Source organism: Xylocopa sonorina, chromosome 13 (genome assembly GCF_050948175.1).
Source record: "Xylocopa sonorina isolate GNS202 chromosome 13, iyXylSono1_principal, whole genome shotgun sequence".
Classification (NCBI taxonomy): Eukaryota; Metazoa; Arthropoda; class Insecta; order Hymenoptera; family Apidae; genus Xylocopa; species Xylocopa sonorina.
Window position 1 is genome coordinate 5,595,819 of NC_135205.1, and position 19,324 is coordinate 5,615,142.

The 19,324-nt window shown below is 46.6% G+C and overlaps 2 protein-coding genes across 4 annotated transcripts in view; one reads left to right on the plus strand and one right to left on the minus strand.

Moving 5' to 3' along the window:
* The window catches only part of Lbr (lamin B receptor), a 46,953-nt gene that overhangs the window by 20,209 nt on the left and 7,420 nt on the right, over window positions 1–19,324 (minus strand). The window lies entirely within an intron of this gene.
* Window positions 1,720–18,972, plus strand: LOC143430335 (monocarboxylate transporter 14). 3 transcript variants are annotated; one of them, XM_076906539.1, is made up of 12 exons: window positions 1,720–2,083; window positions 12,870–13,002; window positions 13,895–14,099; window positions 14,272–14,412; window positions 15,091–15,279; window positions 15,494–15,737; window positions 16,288–16,486; window positions 16,799–16,975; window positions 17,180–17,402; window positions 17,561–17,800; window positions 17,887–18,012; window positions 18,694–18,972. In XM_076906539.1, the coding sequence occupies exons 1-12, from the start codon at window positions 2,073–2,075 to the stop codon at window positions 18,852–18,854; spliced, it is 2,049 nt and encodes a 682-aa protein (XP_076762654.1). In that variant the 5' UTR covers window positions 1,720–2,072; the 3' UTR covers window positions 18,855–18,972. The 3 variants fall into 3 exon arrangements, with proteins under 3 accessions (XP_076762654.1, XP_076762655.1, XP_076762656.1); XM_076906540.1 differs by lacking the exon at window positions 1,720–2,083 and adding an exon at window positions 3,426–3,682; XM_076906541.1 differs by lacking the exon at window positions 1,720–2,083 and adding an exon at window positions 12,459–12,597.

Consider the following 19,324-nt stretch of genomic DNA (forward strand, 5'->3'; position numbering starts at 1 on the left):
AAAAAAAATATAATTGTAAAACTTGTTGAACGGCATACAACAAATGTTATATTTGTATGTACTTTGTATATATGGCGATTACCGGTAAAACAGCTGCCGTGATCAATTATCGATACGCACGTGTAAGGTCTCGCGAAAGATAAAGAAAAAAAAAATTGATAAAATGAATGAATCGTTGCTGTCGATAAAAAACAAAAAAAAAAAATATACCAACAGTGCTATTATCATCACTGCTACTGCTACCATTATTACCATTACTATTACTATTACACTATATTATGTAATTAGTACAACTATTACGGCACTTATTTTCACGATTGCCATTGTGCAGGAGACCGTGATTTTTTCTTTTTGTGGTTTGAATCGGATTATAACGTGTACATGCTACTCATCCGGAAGTGCCGTACGTGTGCACGCGTGTCGCCGCAGGAAATCGACCGTGGTTTACACCTACCACCACCATATATAGAGTATACAAATTTGAATCGACGCGCGTGTCCATGTGGCATTTCGCACGCGCATGTTTTCTCGTATTGTATGTATGTTAGATGGAGAGAACAGGCGGGAGACTCTAGTAGAGAGACCAGTAAGCATGTGTTGCGTTGCGTGTGCATAATAGGCGGCGTACATGCGTATATATAATATATACACGAACGCAGGAGCGTTTCAGGTGCACGTGCGCACGACTTTAATCCTGTGCATATGTTAAAATTAAAGGAGATAATGAAAGAAAACAAGCGAAGTATATATGCTATGGTACAAAGAAGGACAAATGTATTAGGTGACGTTTATTGAAATTGAAGAGGAATTATGAATTTTTATTACTGAAAAAAAAACACAATTGCGTTGACTTGTTTATTTATTGACAGTATGTATCTTCCCATGCTTCCCACGGCGCGACGCGTTTCGACGAGTGATCCGCGCGCGTCCCACTCGTTTCTTTTCTTTGAATCGTTTCCCGCGTTGATTCGGGTACTGTTCTCTGTGCGCTTTGAAGTTATTCCTTTCGTCGCATGTAAGTCACGAGGACGTAACTTATCAGCAATAAACCATTGTAATACGCCAACCGCAGTTTGCATTATTGATACATCAAAAGCGATTATGCACAGTATGGATCCTCTTTAAAGACTGAACAGTTCCTCTTTTTCAATCCACAACGTGATGCATGATATACACGGTCGACTTACTTAAATTTCTGCTAGGGAAGTCCGAATAACGTACGTGCAACAAAATGCTAGCAGTTTAATTGAAACCTTGAACGCACGATTACCATACAAGTGGAGGCGAAGAAAAAAAATAAACACGTTTGCACGATCGTAATACATTATCGTGAGAGAAATCAAACGTAACTCGTAACTCAGCAACGGTGAGGCGACAAGTATCAAGGATAATCAGGATGAAGTGAAAGGCCAATCGCGCCGAAAAATTCACGCGGCTCGTTATTACACGCGTTTAAAGGACGGGAACGTTCTCAAATCGTTAGCCAGCCCTCGCATGGATTTTCTGCTCGCCTCTGCGGCAGAGAAACGGGCACAAACGTGAGCTCTCGTGGACAGTTAGACATTGCCAGTTCGGGATGATCTCGCCGCGTTTTCCACCTCCCTCGGGCTGAACGGTACCGAGAGTTCGTCGCACGGATAGGCGTATATTCTTGGCGCGACCTACCTTAAGTAAACTTGCACTTTCGTTTAAGCGCCACCGTGCAAGACCAAGAAGGGGGAGGAGGGGCGAATCAGAGGAAATCGTGTGACGGAGTCTTCGCAGCATTCCGTCGCGCGAGAATCACAAGTGGCCCGTCGTCGTTCATCGCGACTTCCTTGTGCTTTTTCCAGCAGTTCACCGCGTGCCTTTCCGCCTCCTCTTTCCCCGCCCTTCCCTTTCGCCGCCCCGTTCTATCGCTCTCCGTCTCTCCTTCGCGTCCGCACTCGCGTCTCCGAATTTCAACGTCGCCTGTCGATCTTTATGCCACTCGGCTCTCTGTTTCACTTCTTCCTCGGGCGAAGAGGACGACACCAAGCTGCGTGCCGCGCGAGTGTGAACACCCGAAGTTCGTGCCTCCTCGACCAACGATCATGACGCATACGTGAGTGCATTTACGGTAGAGGCTCGACGACGCGTGTACATACGTGCACGCATATACGGATATCACCGGGCACGGTACACGTGGACCATTCTCGTGGCCTGTGAAATTTTCCTCGCTGCGCCGGAGGGCATCGCGGATCAACGATCGATCGCGATCGCACGTGAAAATGACCAATAATCGGTGAAAAGAAGAATTTATCGCAGAGTCTGTGATAATACACGTGTACAGATCCCTGTAAAGGATCGTTACCGCGTCGATCGTACGCGCGGTTCGCGACGATAATCAAAGTCGCGTCGAACCGCGCGACAAAACGAAAGGTGCGCGACGGTGCTATCTTAAGTTGTGCCAAAGGACTAAATACCTTATTCTTAGACGAGACGCGCGCGCGGGGCCGAGCAAAAAGTGTGCTGCCGTGTATTTCCGAGTGGCGCGAGTTCGCGCGCAACGCGTTCCTCCGGGGCACGTGTTAAACGCGGGAACCAGCAGCGGACATTAGCGCGTCGCTTTGCAACGGTTTACGGGAACCAGTCTAATCGGTCGAGTCGGTTTGATCGGCGAATTATGCCCGCGTTTCGTGCGCTTTCTTTCGCTGTCTGCCGCGATCCGCGATCCAGATCGCGGAAACCCGTCGCAATTGATCCCTGTTTTATTTAACATTTATAACAGGCGAATAAATGAAGCTTATCTAAACGTTCGATCATCGCGGTCTATCGATTACATTGTTAACGCTGTTACCACGCCGCTCGAACGGAAGGGGCAAGGACGCGTGTGTGAGCGGTAGCCAGACTAACGGTCCTTTTTATTCACCTGTGCTCAGCTGTCTCGATGATTTTCCATCGATCACGACGTCGATCACCCTATCGCCGGCACTTGGTTGGAAACATCAAAAACGGGTTGTCGGAGCGGTTCAACCGTCGCGCGATCCCCGCTAAAACGGGTTATCGGACAGTCGCCTCTGCAATCCTTATCGACGATCGGGAGAAACATTGACGCGCGTGTTCGAACGATACGCGAGCTCTTTTAACTATTCCTACAACTCGACGCGTCTTCGTCCATCGTTAGAAGCCTGTCGAGGGTGGCTGCCTTTCGTTTCGACTCGCGACGATGATGGTCGATCTTTGCAACGCTGTCCAGCTGGCCTGTCCTAACCCTTCGCGAACGAATCGCTCCGATCGAGCCTGGTGCTCGCACGCGGCGCAGAATCCACGCGACAGTAATACAGATTCGACGGAAACGGTTTACCGGCGTCGAATCCCGCATTATCGGTCCACTTTCTACGCTCGGTTACGTCACGGTAGGCGCAACCACGAAATTGTCCGGCGCCGCGGGACTCGATGCTTGCGTCCAACGGGACGATCCTCCGTGCTGGTGGCGGACCAATCTGGCATTCGGTCGTTATCGGTGACCGATGGAAGCCGTGCACACTCGACGGGACACGTTGATCGCGTTGGTTACTCCCGAGCACATTGCGCGTATCGTCTTAGTACACGCGCACCACGCGGCCTGGAACACGCGCGCGTTACGCTCCGACCCGCTTCCTCCCTTCGCGCCCGCTCTCGGGAATTTCGGCAGTCGGTGACAGTGGCTCCACGAGGAAAGGTAATTAACCGACCTTAACGTACGTAATACGCTCACGGTCCTGACCATCTGACCTGTACCGTATCTTCTGTCAACGTTATTCTACACGCGTAGAGGTTTTGTGTGCGTCTGTGCGCGTGGGTGGGTGCGAACGTCTGCGTGTATCGTTCTCCACGGTTCCCTTATGTTTACGATCGTGCGTGTGCGTCGAGTAACTCGTACGTATACGTGTCCTGTCTTCTTTCGTATTCTGTGAACGCTCACGCGCACTTCCCGCCTCGAGACGGGCGCATGCGCGCTCCGCCGCTTCCCCTTTGCACGTGGTCGCCCACACACGTGCGTTCGTTTTTCACATTTTTCCTACGAAATCGGTGAGCGAAACGGGCCCGGGAAAACTCGTCCGCCGTCTGTTCTCGCGTCTCGTCGTTTCTCCTCCCCCTTCACTCGCCCCGTGTATCCCGTTTCACGCTTATCGCGACTCGTTTAGTTTACACAAAACTGTAGCGGAGACGGCTCGAGCGAAACATCTGTTTCTTCTTTTTGCGTTCCCCGATCGGGTTGTTCGGTGGAAATCTCTGGTCTTAATCGCGGCGCGCGATTGGCGTCCGATCCGGGAGGCGACGACGGCTCCAAAATTTCCATACGGCGGAACCTGCGCGCACGCGCGGAACCCGATCGAGCCGATCGGAATAATTAATTTCGAATCGGTAATAAAAGGCCTTTCAATGGATCGACCTTGCCGCAGCCGCGTACGCGCGCTCGCTCGCATGGAAATTCCACGCGTTTTAATTCCTTCCACCGATAATCCCCCTTCCGGCCTGGTTTTCGATGCGCTCCGTCTCTGTCGCCACGGTGCCGCTCGATTATCCGCGTTAGAAATTTGAAAGTCCAATCGGACCGTTTTAATCCGCCGCTGCCTTTTCCCTCCCACGCTGTACGCGATGAAAAACTCGCGCAATAATTGCCGTCCGCGTCCTCGTCCGCGGCTAACGTGTTTATTTTAACCGAGCCGACTGAAATCGTTTATGGTAATGCGGAAACGAGCCTTCGCGCGATCGACGACGATCGTTCTATTCATTGGTCTCTCTATTCTAGCGATCACTCGGAAGACAAACCGACCGACGTCGCCTGCTTAAAATTAAACGCCCTCAATTTTAGAAATCGATGGAATTCGTTTGCCTCTGTTCTTTTCCTCAAACTCGAGATACCCCCAAATTTCCACGTTTCGAGGAGAGATACGAAAACAAAGAATGCGCGTTAGTCGTGTGCTAAAGCTTAACGACAAACAGACGTCGTTTCAACTTCCTGCTTTCCCTTGACCCTCGAGGGAAAACCGTGGAAACGAACAAAAGAACTGGCTACTCGAAGGATGAATGGCGTGGGTTAGGGATCGAATGGCTCCTGACAGCCGGCTGGTTTATTGACTTGTTTTACAGCCAGTTTTCGAAACGCTGCTGACTCAGTACCGGAATGTTGGTAAATAAATATGCAGAACAAATCGGCAGATAAGTACGGTTGAACTTTGGCCAGGGCATGCGGCCTCGACGAGATCCCCAGCCCGTCAAGCTCGATCGCGTAGGTACCGACAAGCGTGTAAGGATCCTCCGTTTTATTGACGCCTTTTCAACGGCTCATTCATGTTCACGGTTCGAGCGAATGGGAGGATAGGTCCGCGAGTTCGCCCTAATCAATTCCTCGAGAGGGGCAATGAGGCCCGCCGCGGGACTCAATAAGGGCGTCGTCGTGGTACGTTCAATGGGGCCTCTCGTTTGCGATTTTTCGATTCGAACATTCTGCCTTTCGAGGGACTCTCGAAGCAGTGAGAATCGGTGAGAATTTGCCAATCTACTGCTGATTGTATTCAGAATTCTTCAATACTTCGAAACTGTTCGAGTTCGAACTAGAATTTTATTTACAGCATCAATTAAGGTCGATGGATCAATAAGATTTAAGTTACCCTAATTCTAGTTACGCTTATAGTTCTACATAGGTTCATGTGGTATCGATATTTCGATCGGTCCATCGAAGAATCTCGTTTGATCAACTGGATATCAATAGACATTGTTTTAGTCATACAGGGGACTTTGATATCAAGACTGTTGAAGGAAACAGATAGCATACACGCTAATTACATTGTCGTTAGATCTGCTTGCGAAAGACGAGATTTCACCGTGCGATAATCATCGACAAGTTTTCGACAAGTCGAGTGGATCGGATAAACGAGGCTCTGAGATGTTTGTGGAATGTGTTCAACACGGGAAAGTATTTTGTTGACTAGCTGACGATTATTTGTCTCGATGAGAATCTTCTGGTTTATCTCGATCGATCGATCTCGAACGTGGAATGTCGAAAACTTTCCTACACGCAGGAAAATTTCTATCCACGGTAAATGGTTCAGCGAGTATCGATCTTGCGTCCCTTTCCGATGTTCCAGATTCGATGTTAATTAAATATCGAGTGTTTAACTGTCTGCTCGCAGATAAAAGTCTTTCATCGGATCTAAAAATTGTGAGATCGACGAGCGGATCGTAAACAGAAATCTGTTATTGGTCGCGATGCCCCATCTGTATTTTTTATTCCCATACTCGAGAAACACAGATAATTTAAACGATTGGCAAAGGCTTGCTTGCAGTGTCATTCTCGACTGACAAACATACAAACGTAGCCGATGCCACTTGCAACTAAGCAAATCAATTTCTATATCATTACTTAACCGTCCTCGAAACCAAGAAAACGGTATAAATAAACGTAGAATATTTATTAACTCCTGGCCGCACGTATGGATAAGTGCGTTTCCACGATAAGGAATTAACGTGAATGCAGTTCAGTTACGATTACAATGTACAAACGTTGCTATCACTCAGTTGCCGTTTGTTTTATCGGTCAAGAAGCTGATCTGCAAACTTTCTCCAGCCGTACACCCCCGTGCACGCGTTCCAATATTTACACGCGATATCGTCGTCGCAAATAATTTTCCATTCGACTATTATTCCAAGTGTCATCGTGTCGCGCGCGATAAGGGCGCGAAGTGTTTTCGTACCTGGTCTGGGCTATCAACCGAAATTCGACGGACCCGACACGACCAACTTTCTCTCCCGATAATAGTGGAAAAATACAGCGGAACGTTATGAATAATAGAACGACGCATACGGCGCGACGGGGGGTTAATCTGTGATACGGTTTGGTGTTTCGTCACCTCTGTTATAGCTCGATTATCTCTTCTCCCTCTTCGATTTTCCAATTCCAGATGTTTAACGATTAACACAAAATTAGTAGCTTGGATAACTGACAAAGTACATCGAAAAATAAACGAGCATAAATGTTCAATAGACGAGTGTTCTCTATCGAACAACGAACGAATCGTTTACTTGAAACGATCGTCACGTGAATTTCTCCTGTTCCTTGTAAATTAACGACGATTTATCGTTATTCACGCGTTTGTAGAAAGAGTATACCGACGCTGGTTGGCATTCAAACGAGCGTTGAATGAAAATTCAATTGAAAACCTGACAATTTTCCAATTAGGCTCAATACGTCGGTTGAATCGAATTGAACGAGTGGTGGCTAACGAGGGCTTCTTTCCCGTCATTAAATACGAATAGTTTGTTTCCGCGGCGTTTCCAGGAAGGCGCGATGAATACCGGTAGCAGCCGCCGCGCGAGATCGGCTTTGAAAGATCTTATTTGACGAGAAACTCGAACGCATCTTTGTTGGTCGTGGAAAATGTACGTCTCGGCTGCGTATTTTATCTATCTACTATGTAAACAAGGCGAACAAGCCAAAGGAAACAACGAGAATCCTGAAACGCTGATTGGAAATGTTTCACAGACGGATAATGCGAGTACATTAACGAAACTCTCCTAATCAGCTAGACTCAACCAAGTTATCGCGGTAGCTGACACAAAAAGAATCACGCATCTCAGCGGTTTTTGTTATTCCGTTGATTTAAAAGACACGATTTTTCTAAGGAACGATAGGTCATTGCATTACTCGTCGATGCACCGTTCACGATTATTCGAGTCGTTTCGAAAATCGATTGACATTGCGTCAATAAATATATCTCTTTCTTATAAAGTATGTTAACAAAACGATCTTTGTATTTCTGCAAACATTTCTACGTGTAATCTATTTGGTAAAGTATTTTCTATCGATACTTGAGAATTGCGGGCTTCGAAAATTGAGGCTAATCAACTTCTCGATGATTTGATACGCGATAAAAATTGCCTTCGTGAATAAAACCAGCTTCGACTACTTTCGTGGAGCGCGATCTGCGTTAATAATAACGCGAGACCGAGTGAAATGTTACAACTTTATGAAACGCGATACCATCCACGTCGAGGGTCCTCGGTTATTGTTGATATCGCGTTACTGGGGTACAACGATCGAAAGGGGTTCGATGGATCGTTGTTTCGCGGCTCGTCGCCTCGTTTCGTTATCAGGCTCGTTATCTACCAAAAGCGTGCATGGGGAAATGGAAAAGAAAGGGAGAATCGACCCGTTTAATGTCCAGCCATAAATGAATTCTCGAAGAAACCGGCCACCGCATTGTGTTCAGCGCAACGCGATAACAGTTATCTGCTGGTTTTCCGCAGATAATTGCCTCTCCTCGTTTCTGGAGCATCGTCTGCGCGACGATCGGCGTCCTTTCTCCGTTTTGCCCCGTTTTTCCTCCGGCTCATGAATTTCTCCCGTGCACCACCTTTTCTTACATCGCTATTATTAGAGGACGCGCTATAATCAGAAGCACGCGTCACGATACTGGGGATTATTTCGAGAAGATGCCACAGACGTCGTTGGTTCGATATTCTGTTACCCATCCTCGCGTTTCCGGGGTTTTTCCAACGGCCAGACGCTGCTGGACGCCTTTCGGAGCGCGGTGGAAAAATTGGACGGCTTTCATATAAATTAGATCATCCGCCAAGTAGCTTGACTCGAGCGAAAGCCTTTTAAAGTTTTACTTGAACGTAAAAAATTGCATTTGTCGTTACGTGTACGGAAAATATAATACCGTGGATCCTTTTATCTCGCGAGGATGTAGTTTCTAAGTGTTCGATGTTTGGAAAATAGCGCATACGTCCCTTTAACTTATCAGAGACGAAAACAGTGCGGCTAGATGGGTTTTCTTTGCGAATAGCATTTCATTAAAGATTAAAAATTGGCAATTATCCGAGAATCTGAAGTAGCAACGTCAGAAATGCCAGCTGTTACAACGCAACAAGTTGCTCCGTCTCTTGAATCATTCAAAGTAACCTTCTCGGTTTCTTTGTCGAACTAGGTGGATTAACCTTCCACTAAATGCCACTCTAGTTCGCAGTTATCAATTAGACTATCAATTATCATCGTTCCAGCGTCCTAACTGTCCCAAATAACTGCTCCAGTTGTTCGAGTCAGGGTCGATGAACACCTTTGGACATTAATTCGCTGCTCTTTAGCTAGCTCTATTTAATTCGATGTTAACAGGTATCAACGTGTACTCTGGTAGACGTTCGCGATCCATAAATACACGTGCAATGAACGCATAATTATAGGAATAAATGAAAACAGTTTTGTGAGCAACGAATCTGGGGTGGTCAGAATCGATACTCGACGCATCGACGTAGAAATAAGCGAGCGTTTTGTGGCGAACAGTTGTGCCAAATGCCGAGTGTCTGGTAATCGGAACTTCGCGAACATTGTGTATCAAACATTCGCCATTCGCTGATAATCGAATACACTTGCGGATCAAACGTCATTTGTCGAATAAATGCATAAATGTGCACAATTAACTCACGAATAGCTTATACTCCGATAAGGCTGCTTCCGTTGCGCACACGTGTATTTTTATAATAATCGAATCTGCGAGAAGTGGTTAGGTTGGCAATTTAAAAAAAAAAAACAAGAAAGTAATAATTTTATTGACACGAAATCATTATAATCTGATGATCGATAACGTCGAGACGAGCCTCCTTCCCTCGGTTCTACATCGTGTCAACGTTATATCGCATCAAACACGCCGATTTACAACGCAAACATTTCATTTGCTAAGAACCGTCGAACAGAAGCGTAAACACATCTGCTGAACGCAGACGCTGGGGAAATCGGCGAATAATTTATTAAACGACGAACACGCGCAAACTCGGTTACATAAAACGCGGTCGAATCGCTGTTCACGGATGACATTTGGCATCGCGGATGATTTAAAAGTCCGTAGGAAGCGGGTTTAGCCGCGAGTTACTAAAAATAAGCACGCCCTTATCACTCGGTTGGAGTTTACACAATCCTATTTGCACAATGCTCGTCAAACCGTGCAAGAATACGGCTTCGCCGTGTCGTTCTATAGTTACACGCGGAGGAGCCGCCCTCCTGGACCATTTATCTAGCCCGTTAACCAGTGTGTCGAAATCATATCTCTCTCTCTCTTCTTTCTTATTCTCATTCTCCTTCTTCACGTTGGTTGCCTTCTTGGCTAGATCGCGACCGATTATCCGCGGCCATTTGTATTTATACCAGCCGCGACCTTGCGCTGAACGATCATCAAAAGGGTCAACGAGGGACGGGGACGTAACAGGGACGTTGACCCGTACCAACTCCGAGGATTTTCTGATCGAAACGATTCCGCGACTGGAACGAGCAGCGTCGGTTGTTGGTGGTCAGATCACGGTCGAAGATTTCGGCATAACTCGAGAAACTGATTCGCGAGTCATTTCCGTTTGACGGACGTCATGTTACGTCGTGACAATTCCACAGATAAGATTTTTAACGAGTTCACTTTGCTTTCTTAATTAAGCCTCGCGTTGCTTCTGATTTTATTGTTTTCATCAACGCCACGATACCCGAGCGAATCTCGGATCTAATCCCGTGGCAAACAAGTAGATAAGATCGATCGAATCGTACGATTATCCTCGACGCTAATCATCGCGAGGATCAGTTCTAATGAAGCGATCGTTATGACGCGTAATCTGGTGTTCGCCAAAATTTCAGAAAATTCAGAGGATCAATCGAATTGTATCACGTTTAATATTTATTGAGAGGCGTCACGATTGTTTTCTTCGACGAATTTCCAATCAGCGACGCTGATGCGTACGGTGGTCGCACGTTCGCGTGTTTCAGGAGCCGTTCTCGCCGTGATTGTTGGGCATTATCTGCGAATTTGAAGAAGAGTAATGCGCGAGATAATGCCAAGGAGAGTGTTATTCATCTGGAAGCTCCGAGTTTGCTTTTTTTTTCTTTTTTTTCTTCATTTTTTAACGATATCAGAACGGTTTGAATGATTTGCGATTGCTGCATACCGAATGTACATTGTAAACAGTAAATGCAACGATTAGCCGTGTTTTCGAAAGAGATGCTTTACATTTACAGATCGAGCGCTATCGTGAGATCGGTTGATATATGTAGGACGTATCTTATCGTTGATTTACAAAGGTACTACACACGGAGACGCTCGTTTATTAGAACAACGGCTTCTGTTCGATCATTCGAACAATCGCCTCATGTCGAACAGGACCATTGTCTGGTATTCCGTTAAAATCGCGTAACGATTACTTTCCAAACGATCGTCTAGCCAATAGTGAAAGAGTGTCGTACTTTCGGTGGTCTTTCTTTACTCCAAGCTATTTTCATCCAGCTATTTGCAATTCACGACTCTACGGTACGTCATCGTTCCTTTTTTTATTTTTAATTACATTTTTGTTCCTTTTTAAGATTCATTTTCATAATTTTACATAATATTACTATTCGACTCGTAAGTTGGAGCGATGTAAAGGTTGAGAGAAGTTCAGACGGACGGTGGAGGCTGAGTTCTAGGCTGAAGATCAGCCAGGAGCATTGAGAAAGGTCAAGGCCGGGCGAACATGCCGAACAATCGGCAACGTGACGTGAACTATCAGCACGTTTGGGATCGGCCTGGCTGTTGTTCGTGTGGCAATTTAACGAGCTGATTGCTCCTTCATCCGTGGGACTGTACTTCGTGCACGTAGCCTAATCAGCTGTGAGAGATTTTCTCAAGACAAACTTAGATGGTACTTCATCCTTGATCGAGTTGTTCGTTGCGCCTCGAACACCGCGGTCAAACCACCGACTCAGTTCGCTCAGAATCGAAATGATTCATCGTTCGTTCCTTCAAAGTGCTCCGCTTCAATTCTGCTGTGCGTCTTCGACCATTTTCGAGTTGTAAATGAAGCGAAAGAAGAATGTAAGTCAACATAGAACTGTTCCTCGTCTCCGTTAATTCAGCTGCAGCATACAATCTGAACAATTTTATCGAGTTCTTCACAATCTTCGAAGTGATCCGTTCAGTTCAATTTTTGTGCCTCCAAAATTTCCTTCCTCACTTGTGCAAACGAAGAAACAGCCCCGTTGCGTTGACCAAGTTGTCGCGTGAACCAAGTTGCCATCGTCTTCGACTCGGATCAACGCGATCGCCGAGCACTGACCCGACAACCGAAGTCGGATCGTTGCTTTCTCGATTAGACCGTTTGTCCTCGTCCACGATACCCGAAGATTCCGTCCGTTGGTCGGACGTTTATCAGAACGTCACTTTCTTCCCGATATCGCTGCGCCAAGCTTCGTCGGAACGTTTACGAGACTCTATGCCACACGAAACTGGGTATAACATCTATGATTCATACGAATAGCAGCACAGTTCCCGGTGAAGATTCCGGTTGTTCGCAGAGCGGGGCAAGAATAGCGACGGAAAGCGTTCGCGTGCTGTACAGCTGATCACTTTTTCGCGATCAACCTTCGACGGATCGCGCGATCCGCTTGAAACGACACGTACGCTCACCGCCGCCGCCTCGACGATCGAATCTCTCACACCCTCGATCCTCGGGTGCTCCATTCATCCAGTGTCGATCTCCATCGAGAGCGAAAGAAAGCCCGCGGTAAGAACGAACTACCTTCGTCGCCAGCTCCTTTCCCCGCCACCTCGGACCCAGTGTGTGCACGTGGATAATTTATAGGTATGATTATACAGGCGTATTTACGCGTTTTACACCAGCGTCGAACGCGACGTGATGGGGGACGGATTGAGCTCGGTGAAAAACACACAGGCGCTTCATTAAATCGCTCGATCCATAGAAAAGGATAAGTACAAATGGTACCGCGCGCCGATGGTAGCGTTCACTTTTCGTGGAGTCCTCCGGCTTCTCTTCTGCCGCCGCGTTTTCCTCCGTTTCGATCTCCTTCTTTCTTTTCTTTTTTTTTTTTATCACGGCTCGCGATCCTGTTTCAGTCAACCGTGGACGACGATGGCGTCGCTGGGGAATAAAGTGGATGAGCAAGTCGCCAAGGTGCCGCAGCAGAACGGAGGCGGCTGCAGGAGCGAGGAGCTCCAACTGGAGGACATCGCGGATAATAATAACGAGGTAAGAGACGGCTAGACGTAATCGGTGCTCGATATTCCGTTTTTTTGTTCTTTCGCGACGCTACGATGTGTAATATTGTATAAGACGTGGCTCAGTAGTCAGACTACTTTAATATTTTTCTTCTTCACGACTTGGTGAACTTTCAGTGAATAATGTCTCTCGGTTCCTTTCATTCGTTATTCGTTGAAAAGCGTGCGAAAGTGGAGAATAAGCGTTGCTGGCGGAGTGTGAGCGCGAGTCAGCGAGGTGCGGCAATTTTTGAAAGGTACCGCCGAAGGAAAGCGCGGCCGTCGCGACAGCCTTCGAAACTTGCGAAACGTCTACTTCGGCAGTTCTGCAGGGAGATTAAAAACAATCGCTGGGCGTATATCGGTTGCACGGGGCTAAAAATACACGTAGCAATTGATGCGTCGGCCCTCCAACTCGGACTGAATTGGTATCAGCGTCGCGAGGCTGATAACTCGTCGGAGTTTTGGGTCACGCGCGGTCCAGCGGAACGCGAAAGTCGCTGGGCTGGCCGGTTTTGGCGCTCTTAGCCTTGAACTCGAGCACTTTGTGAATTTCCACGGGCGTCGGAACGCCTTTCGTTCTCCATGGCGTTCGCCAGCGAGCCGAATCTTTCCTCCTCCGCGACCTTCGACCACTGTCTCGTAAATTAGAAAACGTTTCTTCTACTCCCGCTGGCAGCCTGTGCTCGAAGCCTCGAACGATCTCGCGGCGAGGGGCGAAGGGGTCGTAGATGCAGGAAGCGAAAAACGGATCCGTCGTCCCCGTCTGCGAGCGTTACTGCTCGTTAATATGATAATCGAAGCAGAAGTTCGTGGGCGCTTTAGAGGCGACCGTTGAAAGAAGTTTTCTCGCGAGATTCACGCGAGCTACTTATTGTTGACAGGGCATCGAGGTCGAGATGGTGGTGCCACCGGATGGAGGCTGGGGTTGGGTGATCGTCGCTGCCTCTTTCATGTGCAACGTCTTCGTGGATGGCATCATCTTTAGCTTCGGTGTCTTCCTGAACGATATCTCGAAAGCTTTCGAGGTGTCCAAGGCGAGAGTGGCTCTGGTTGGCTCGTTGCAGTCTGGATTCTACCTTATGGCTGGTCAGTGACAAGGAAATGTAAATCTTCTCTAACACCTGCTAGTCCAATAACGTCAAATTTAATTTTGCTTATCATCTGTCTCTCTCTATTCTTGTTTCGAGTAGAACGACAACTAGACGATTAATTTAATGCTTGCTGGAACTAATCAGCGTTACCACGACTTTGTTCACAGGACCATTCGTGTCTGCGTTGGCCAACAGGTACGGCTTCCGCCTGGTCGCCATCCTTGGAAGCGTGATAAGCTGCAGCGCTTTCGTTCTTTCGTACTTCAGCACCTCCATCGAGTTCCTTTATATCTCTTACGGCGTGCTTGGTAAGTTCTTATCCTATTTATAGGATGGAGCGTCTAGGAGGGTATTTAACGGCTACCGTGGCAGTCGGAAGCTCGAGAATGTCGTTAAACTCGAACACGCACGATTCCAAGGCTTTTCCATGTTCCTCGATGCGTCTTTGTCTCCGACAATCCTCCCGGACACAAGTCAGACGAAGATTTATGTAAACCCTGATATTCCACCCTGTACGCGCTATTCCGAGGCGAACTTTCTACTGTCTCAACGGAAAAGTTTCCCTCTAGCCTAGCGTTCCATTTCGTATGTAAAGAACGTTCCCCTTTCGAGACGCGTGAACGACGCCTCGTTGCATCCTCTCTTTATTCCGATCGAAATCCAGGAAAGAGATTCAACTTCGATATCTGAATTGTTGCAAATCTCTCGCCATCTGGCTGTTTACTTCACTAAGTAATCTTGAATAAAATAGTAACCATCAATTCTCCGTTACTTTTTATTCTTTTAAATTAAATTTAATTTATTTATTCTATTGTATCCTGTGATGTTGCGTTGTTGTTTTACTATTATAATAATGTTAAAAAATTGACGAATGTCGATTACAAGCACCTAGTGTTTAAACAGAGTTAGAAATTTTTCTTTAAGGGAAGAACGTTTCGCGTTGAAGAGGGTTAAATAAAAGTGGTATTTCTGTGTTGCATTGTCAGGAGGTATCGGGGCAGGCCTGATTTACGTGCCGGCTGTGATAACTACCGGGTTTTATTTTGAAAGATGGCGAGCATTGGCCACCGGGATCGCTGTCTGCGGATCCGGGATCGGCACTTTCTTGCTCGCGCCAATCTCAGACATGCTAATCAAGCAATTCGGTTGGAGGGGCGCGTTCCTTTTCCAAGCAGGTAACGAACGAGATTGATAGCGTGGGATCAGTCTTTGATCGAGATTTTGACGATTTCTTATTAATATCTTTGATCGAGTTAAATATTTTTATCGTACGCGACAACACTTTCGAGAAAACACTATCTTTCCATTCAGAGACTGATCGAACATTTTCCATTCGATGATGTAGAAAGAAACGAATTGGAGATTGGATGATCGTTGCACGTGTTGCAGGAATGTTATTGAATTGCGCTATTTTCGGCGCTATGTTCCGTCCATTGAAACCAACGCGGATCAAAGTGAAATCTACCCCAGAAAACGCCGGTTTAGAAGCGAAGAACGGGCTGATGGCGAGGGGGGTGTCCACGGCGTCGCTGCATTGTGTGCAACAGGGAAGAAGCGGGTTCTTCGGGACCAACAACAATACCGAATACCCTACGGCTGCTGAGCTGCTTGGTAGCAATCCCAACGTAGTGAAGTAATACTCGAATTCCTTTTCTCTATTTTATTTGTACATTTTCACGTAAAAGCAATAACAGACAATTTACTAAATTGCGTAACCGCAGTGTTCTCACATTCTAACGAAAAAAAGAAAACAACGTGAGACTGTCGTTGCGACACTACGCGACACTAACTACTAATTTGTCGAGTCATGTTCTGCAAATGATCTGTAACGAACCATGTGATCGAAGTAACCGCGTATATGGGAAAGAAGAAAGGACAGATTTCGTGCAAGAAACAAATATTTGAACAGTTTTGTCGTAAAATTGTACAAAGCGGGGCTACGTTTGCAGATGTTTCCGTTTCTCGCTCGAGAGATACGAGACGCTTTAAAAATAACTAGAGGGTAGTTTTAAAGGGAGCAGTTTAACAAACTCTCGCCGAGGGTGGTGAAACCGAGAGAAGTGCCGGGAACGAGTGGCAAGTCTGTAAACTCGGGGAAATAGAAGAAACATTAAACCGCGAGGCGTAGCGCGAGAAGGGTGGGTTACCCAGTGGCCGCTGATTTCAGAAACTTGTTGTTGCAGCGCTTCGAAATCCCTGCACTCGCTTCACAAAGTCCACGTGGAGTTGCGTACACTCGAGAGGAAGCTGAGTAGCTCCGAGAAGCGTCTCTCCGTCCCGATCTACCCCGATTTGGACGTAACCGTGGACGACAAGAACGTCGAGGAGGAGAATAATCTCCTCGGTGGAGATGTGGAACGGCTGAATGGCAAAGTGCCCACTGTGAGTGTGAAACATTGATTTTACGTTCGTCTAATTCGAGTGGAATCGAAAAGAGGAGACCGTCCATCATTTTATTACCACGTAAATAGTTAATTGTCATGTTGAACGAGTGGTTCCGCGAGCATTTCGAACGATCAAAACCGTTTTCTCTCAGGGATGATCAACAATTGGTTTTAACAGGATATTTGGGAAAATATATGTATTTTGGGGTCGCATAGCGGAACGTTTTATGGCGTAGTCGGTGCCAGAAGGATCCATTTAATTGCAATAACGGTATGTCCTGGTTAAATAAAGGGAGGAAATTGTTGGCAGATCCGCAGGCACACGATCAGCGGTAGACGAGTACGCGCGGACTCGGACTGCAGCCAGAAATCGTTGAAAGTGGGCAACAGGCGGAACCCTTTCAGCAAGGATCCACAGAGACCGTTCTACAGGGACGATATCTTTTATGGCGGCTCACTGAACAGACTGCCGCATTACAAGTCCCAGGTAGGATATACGCAGATACGAAAGCGATATTAAAAGTATAAACGCAACAAAAATGTGCATTCAAGTCGTATCCGCGAGAGTAATGAAAACAGGCTAATGGAGGATCGAGGATTAAAAAGCAAAAAGTTGTTTCCTTCAAGAAAACTCGTTTTAGATTAGCAAGAATGGAGGAATTTAAAAACGTTTGACAATCCATTTTCACAGCAATCGTCCGTGGGTTATCACATGTCCGTCACACGTTTGCCTACAACGACGGACGTAGCCGAGGAGGAAAGCGGAAGCTGTTACATCTGCCCTGAGAGCGTCCGTCGAATCCTGAAGACGATGCTCGACTTGAGCCTTCTGAAAAGTCCCTCTTTCTTGATCCTGGCTATCTCCGGTGGACTTACGATGATGGGCTTCTACACACCCTTCATGTACGTCTCAGGTATTGTATCGCACTTCATCAAATTGTTCCCTCCTTATTCTTCGACAAAAGCTTCAATACTTTTCTCTGTACCTTTCGTGGTACTTAAACATTGTTATATCGCACTGATTAGAAAAACTGGAGCATTTAAATAGCAACGCTCGATCCTTTCTCCACAGATCGAGCCAAATTGGCAGGCATCGAGGACTCCACTGCAATGTTCCTTGTCTCTGTGATCGGTATCGGGAATACCATTGGACGTGTGGTCTGTGGATTGGCCAGCAGTCTGCCAGGAGTTAACGCGTTGGTCGTCAACAATATATTCATCAGCGCTGGCGGACTATTGACCATTCTGTCCGGTTTATCTCTGTCTCGAGGCTTTCAATTCTTTTACGCCGCTGGTTTTGGTCTCAGTATATGTAAGTGCATCGACGTGCTTTTCATTTCTAAGGAACTTTAAAAACCAAATATCGAGTGTTTAATTGGACCTTTTTTTGTTCGTCAGCTGTGTTCGCCTCTCTAAGATCGATCATCGTGGTAGACCTGTTGGGTCTGGAGAAACTGACCAACGCTTTCGGATTGCTTCTTCTCTTTCAAGGCGTGGCGGCTGCCATAGGCGCGCCTCTCGCAGGTGATTAGAAAATATCGATTCCTTTGTCGGTAGAGGCGTTACACGTCAATCCGCATTATTCTACTTTGCCATAACATGTTTTGTTGTTGGGCGTTAAAGTAACGGCTAACTAATGCCGTTTTAATCGTTCAATTAATTACCATAAATGATCCGGCTTTTCATACGAGTCACCAATGAAAATGATCGAGATATATTTATGAAACGCGAACGCGATCACGCAATCGTGCATTTTGAAAGCAGAAAACGAGATCAATTTTGATATTATTCGTCTAATTAAATGCACAACGTTACGATTGCCCAAGCGAATCGAGTCATTACATCAGTATAGAATCATCGTGAAAGAACGATGTCAGCCGACTGTTGAAACCGTTTGATAAGTAGACACTAGGGGGTTATCTAATCGGCCTCTCCGAGTATAAGCAATTTGGCGATGCTAGCCGTGAAAAAAAAAGCGCTCAATAACAATTTATCATCCCCATTAAACGTGGCAACAAATTGCTCGATGTTCTTTATCACCTTTCTCGATGAACTCTATCGCTCCAGAACGGAAACGTTCCAAAATGTTTTAAATATATTAAAACGTAACTGCATTCCATCACTTAAACAAAATCGAACCCTTATTCTTTATTTTTCTAGACGTAGTGATTATCGTTTCTGTAACCATCGTTCACTTTATTTCAGGTGCCTTCATGGGTGCGACCGGAAGCTATAACGCCTCGTTCTACCTGTCCGGTAGCCTAATCTTCCTGTCGGCTGTGATCTGCTACCCGTTAAAGAGGGTCAGCGTGTGGGAGACGAAGAAGAGCGGCGGCAAGAGCAGCGACGATTCGTCCAAGTCTTGATCGACAACAGACACCAAACGGGACGCCGTAGACTGACTAGTCTATCACGTATTCTCGCTGTCGGCCGCCGCTGTGTGTTTGTACATACTAACGCGTAAATAATTTATAACAGGACCGTTCGAACACAAGGGCAGGCGTGATCATCGTGACATATACGAACGGCAGAGAGAGAGAGAGAGAGAGAGAAAGGGAGAAAGAGGTAGAGAATCCGATCGATCTTAGGGATTGAAGAGAGTCCACTGGAGCCATATCCAGCCAGAGTGCAATAGGCGATTCCGCGGATTCACGAGGGGAAGTATACCGTCCAGACGGGGTTTCGACCTCACGGATAAGGGGGAATCGATTTTCATTCATGGGATCTATGGTTGAGGTTCGCATTCCCATGGAACGTGGCTCGTGCTTACTTCGTATTCGTTACGGCGCGTTGCACTATCCTCGCGACGCGACGTCTCGCACTGTTTTAATCGGTG

Bases quoted from the DNA above. Each gene is read 5' to 3' on its own strand.
- LOC143430335 (XM_076906539.1), top strand. The intron at 15,738-16,287 runs GTAATACTCGAA...TTGTTGTTGCAG, and splicing joins AGCAATCCCAACGTAGTGAA to CGCTTCGAAATCCCTGCACT. The intron at 17,801-17,886 runs GTAAGTGCATCG...TTTGTTCGTCAG, and splicing joins TGGTTTTGGTCTCAGTATAT to CTGTGTTCGCCTCTCTAAGA.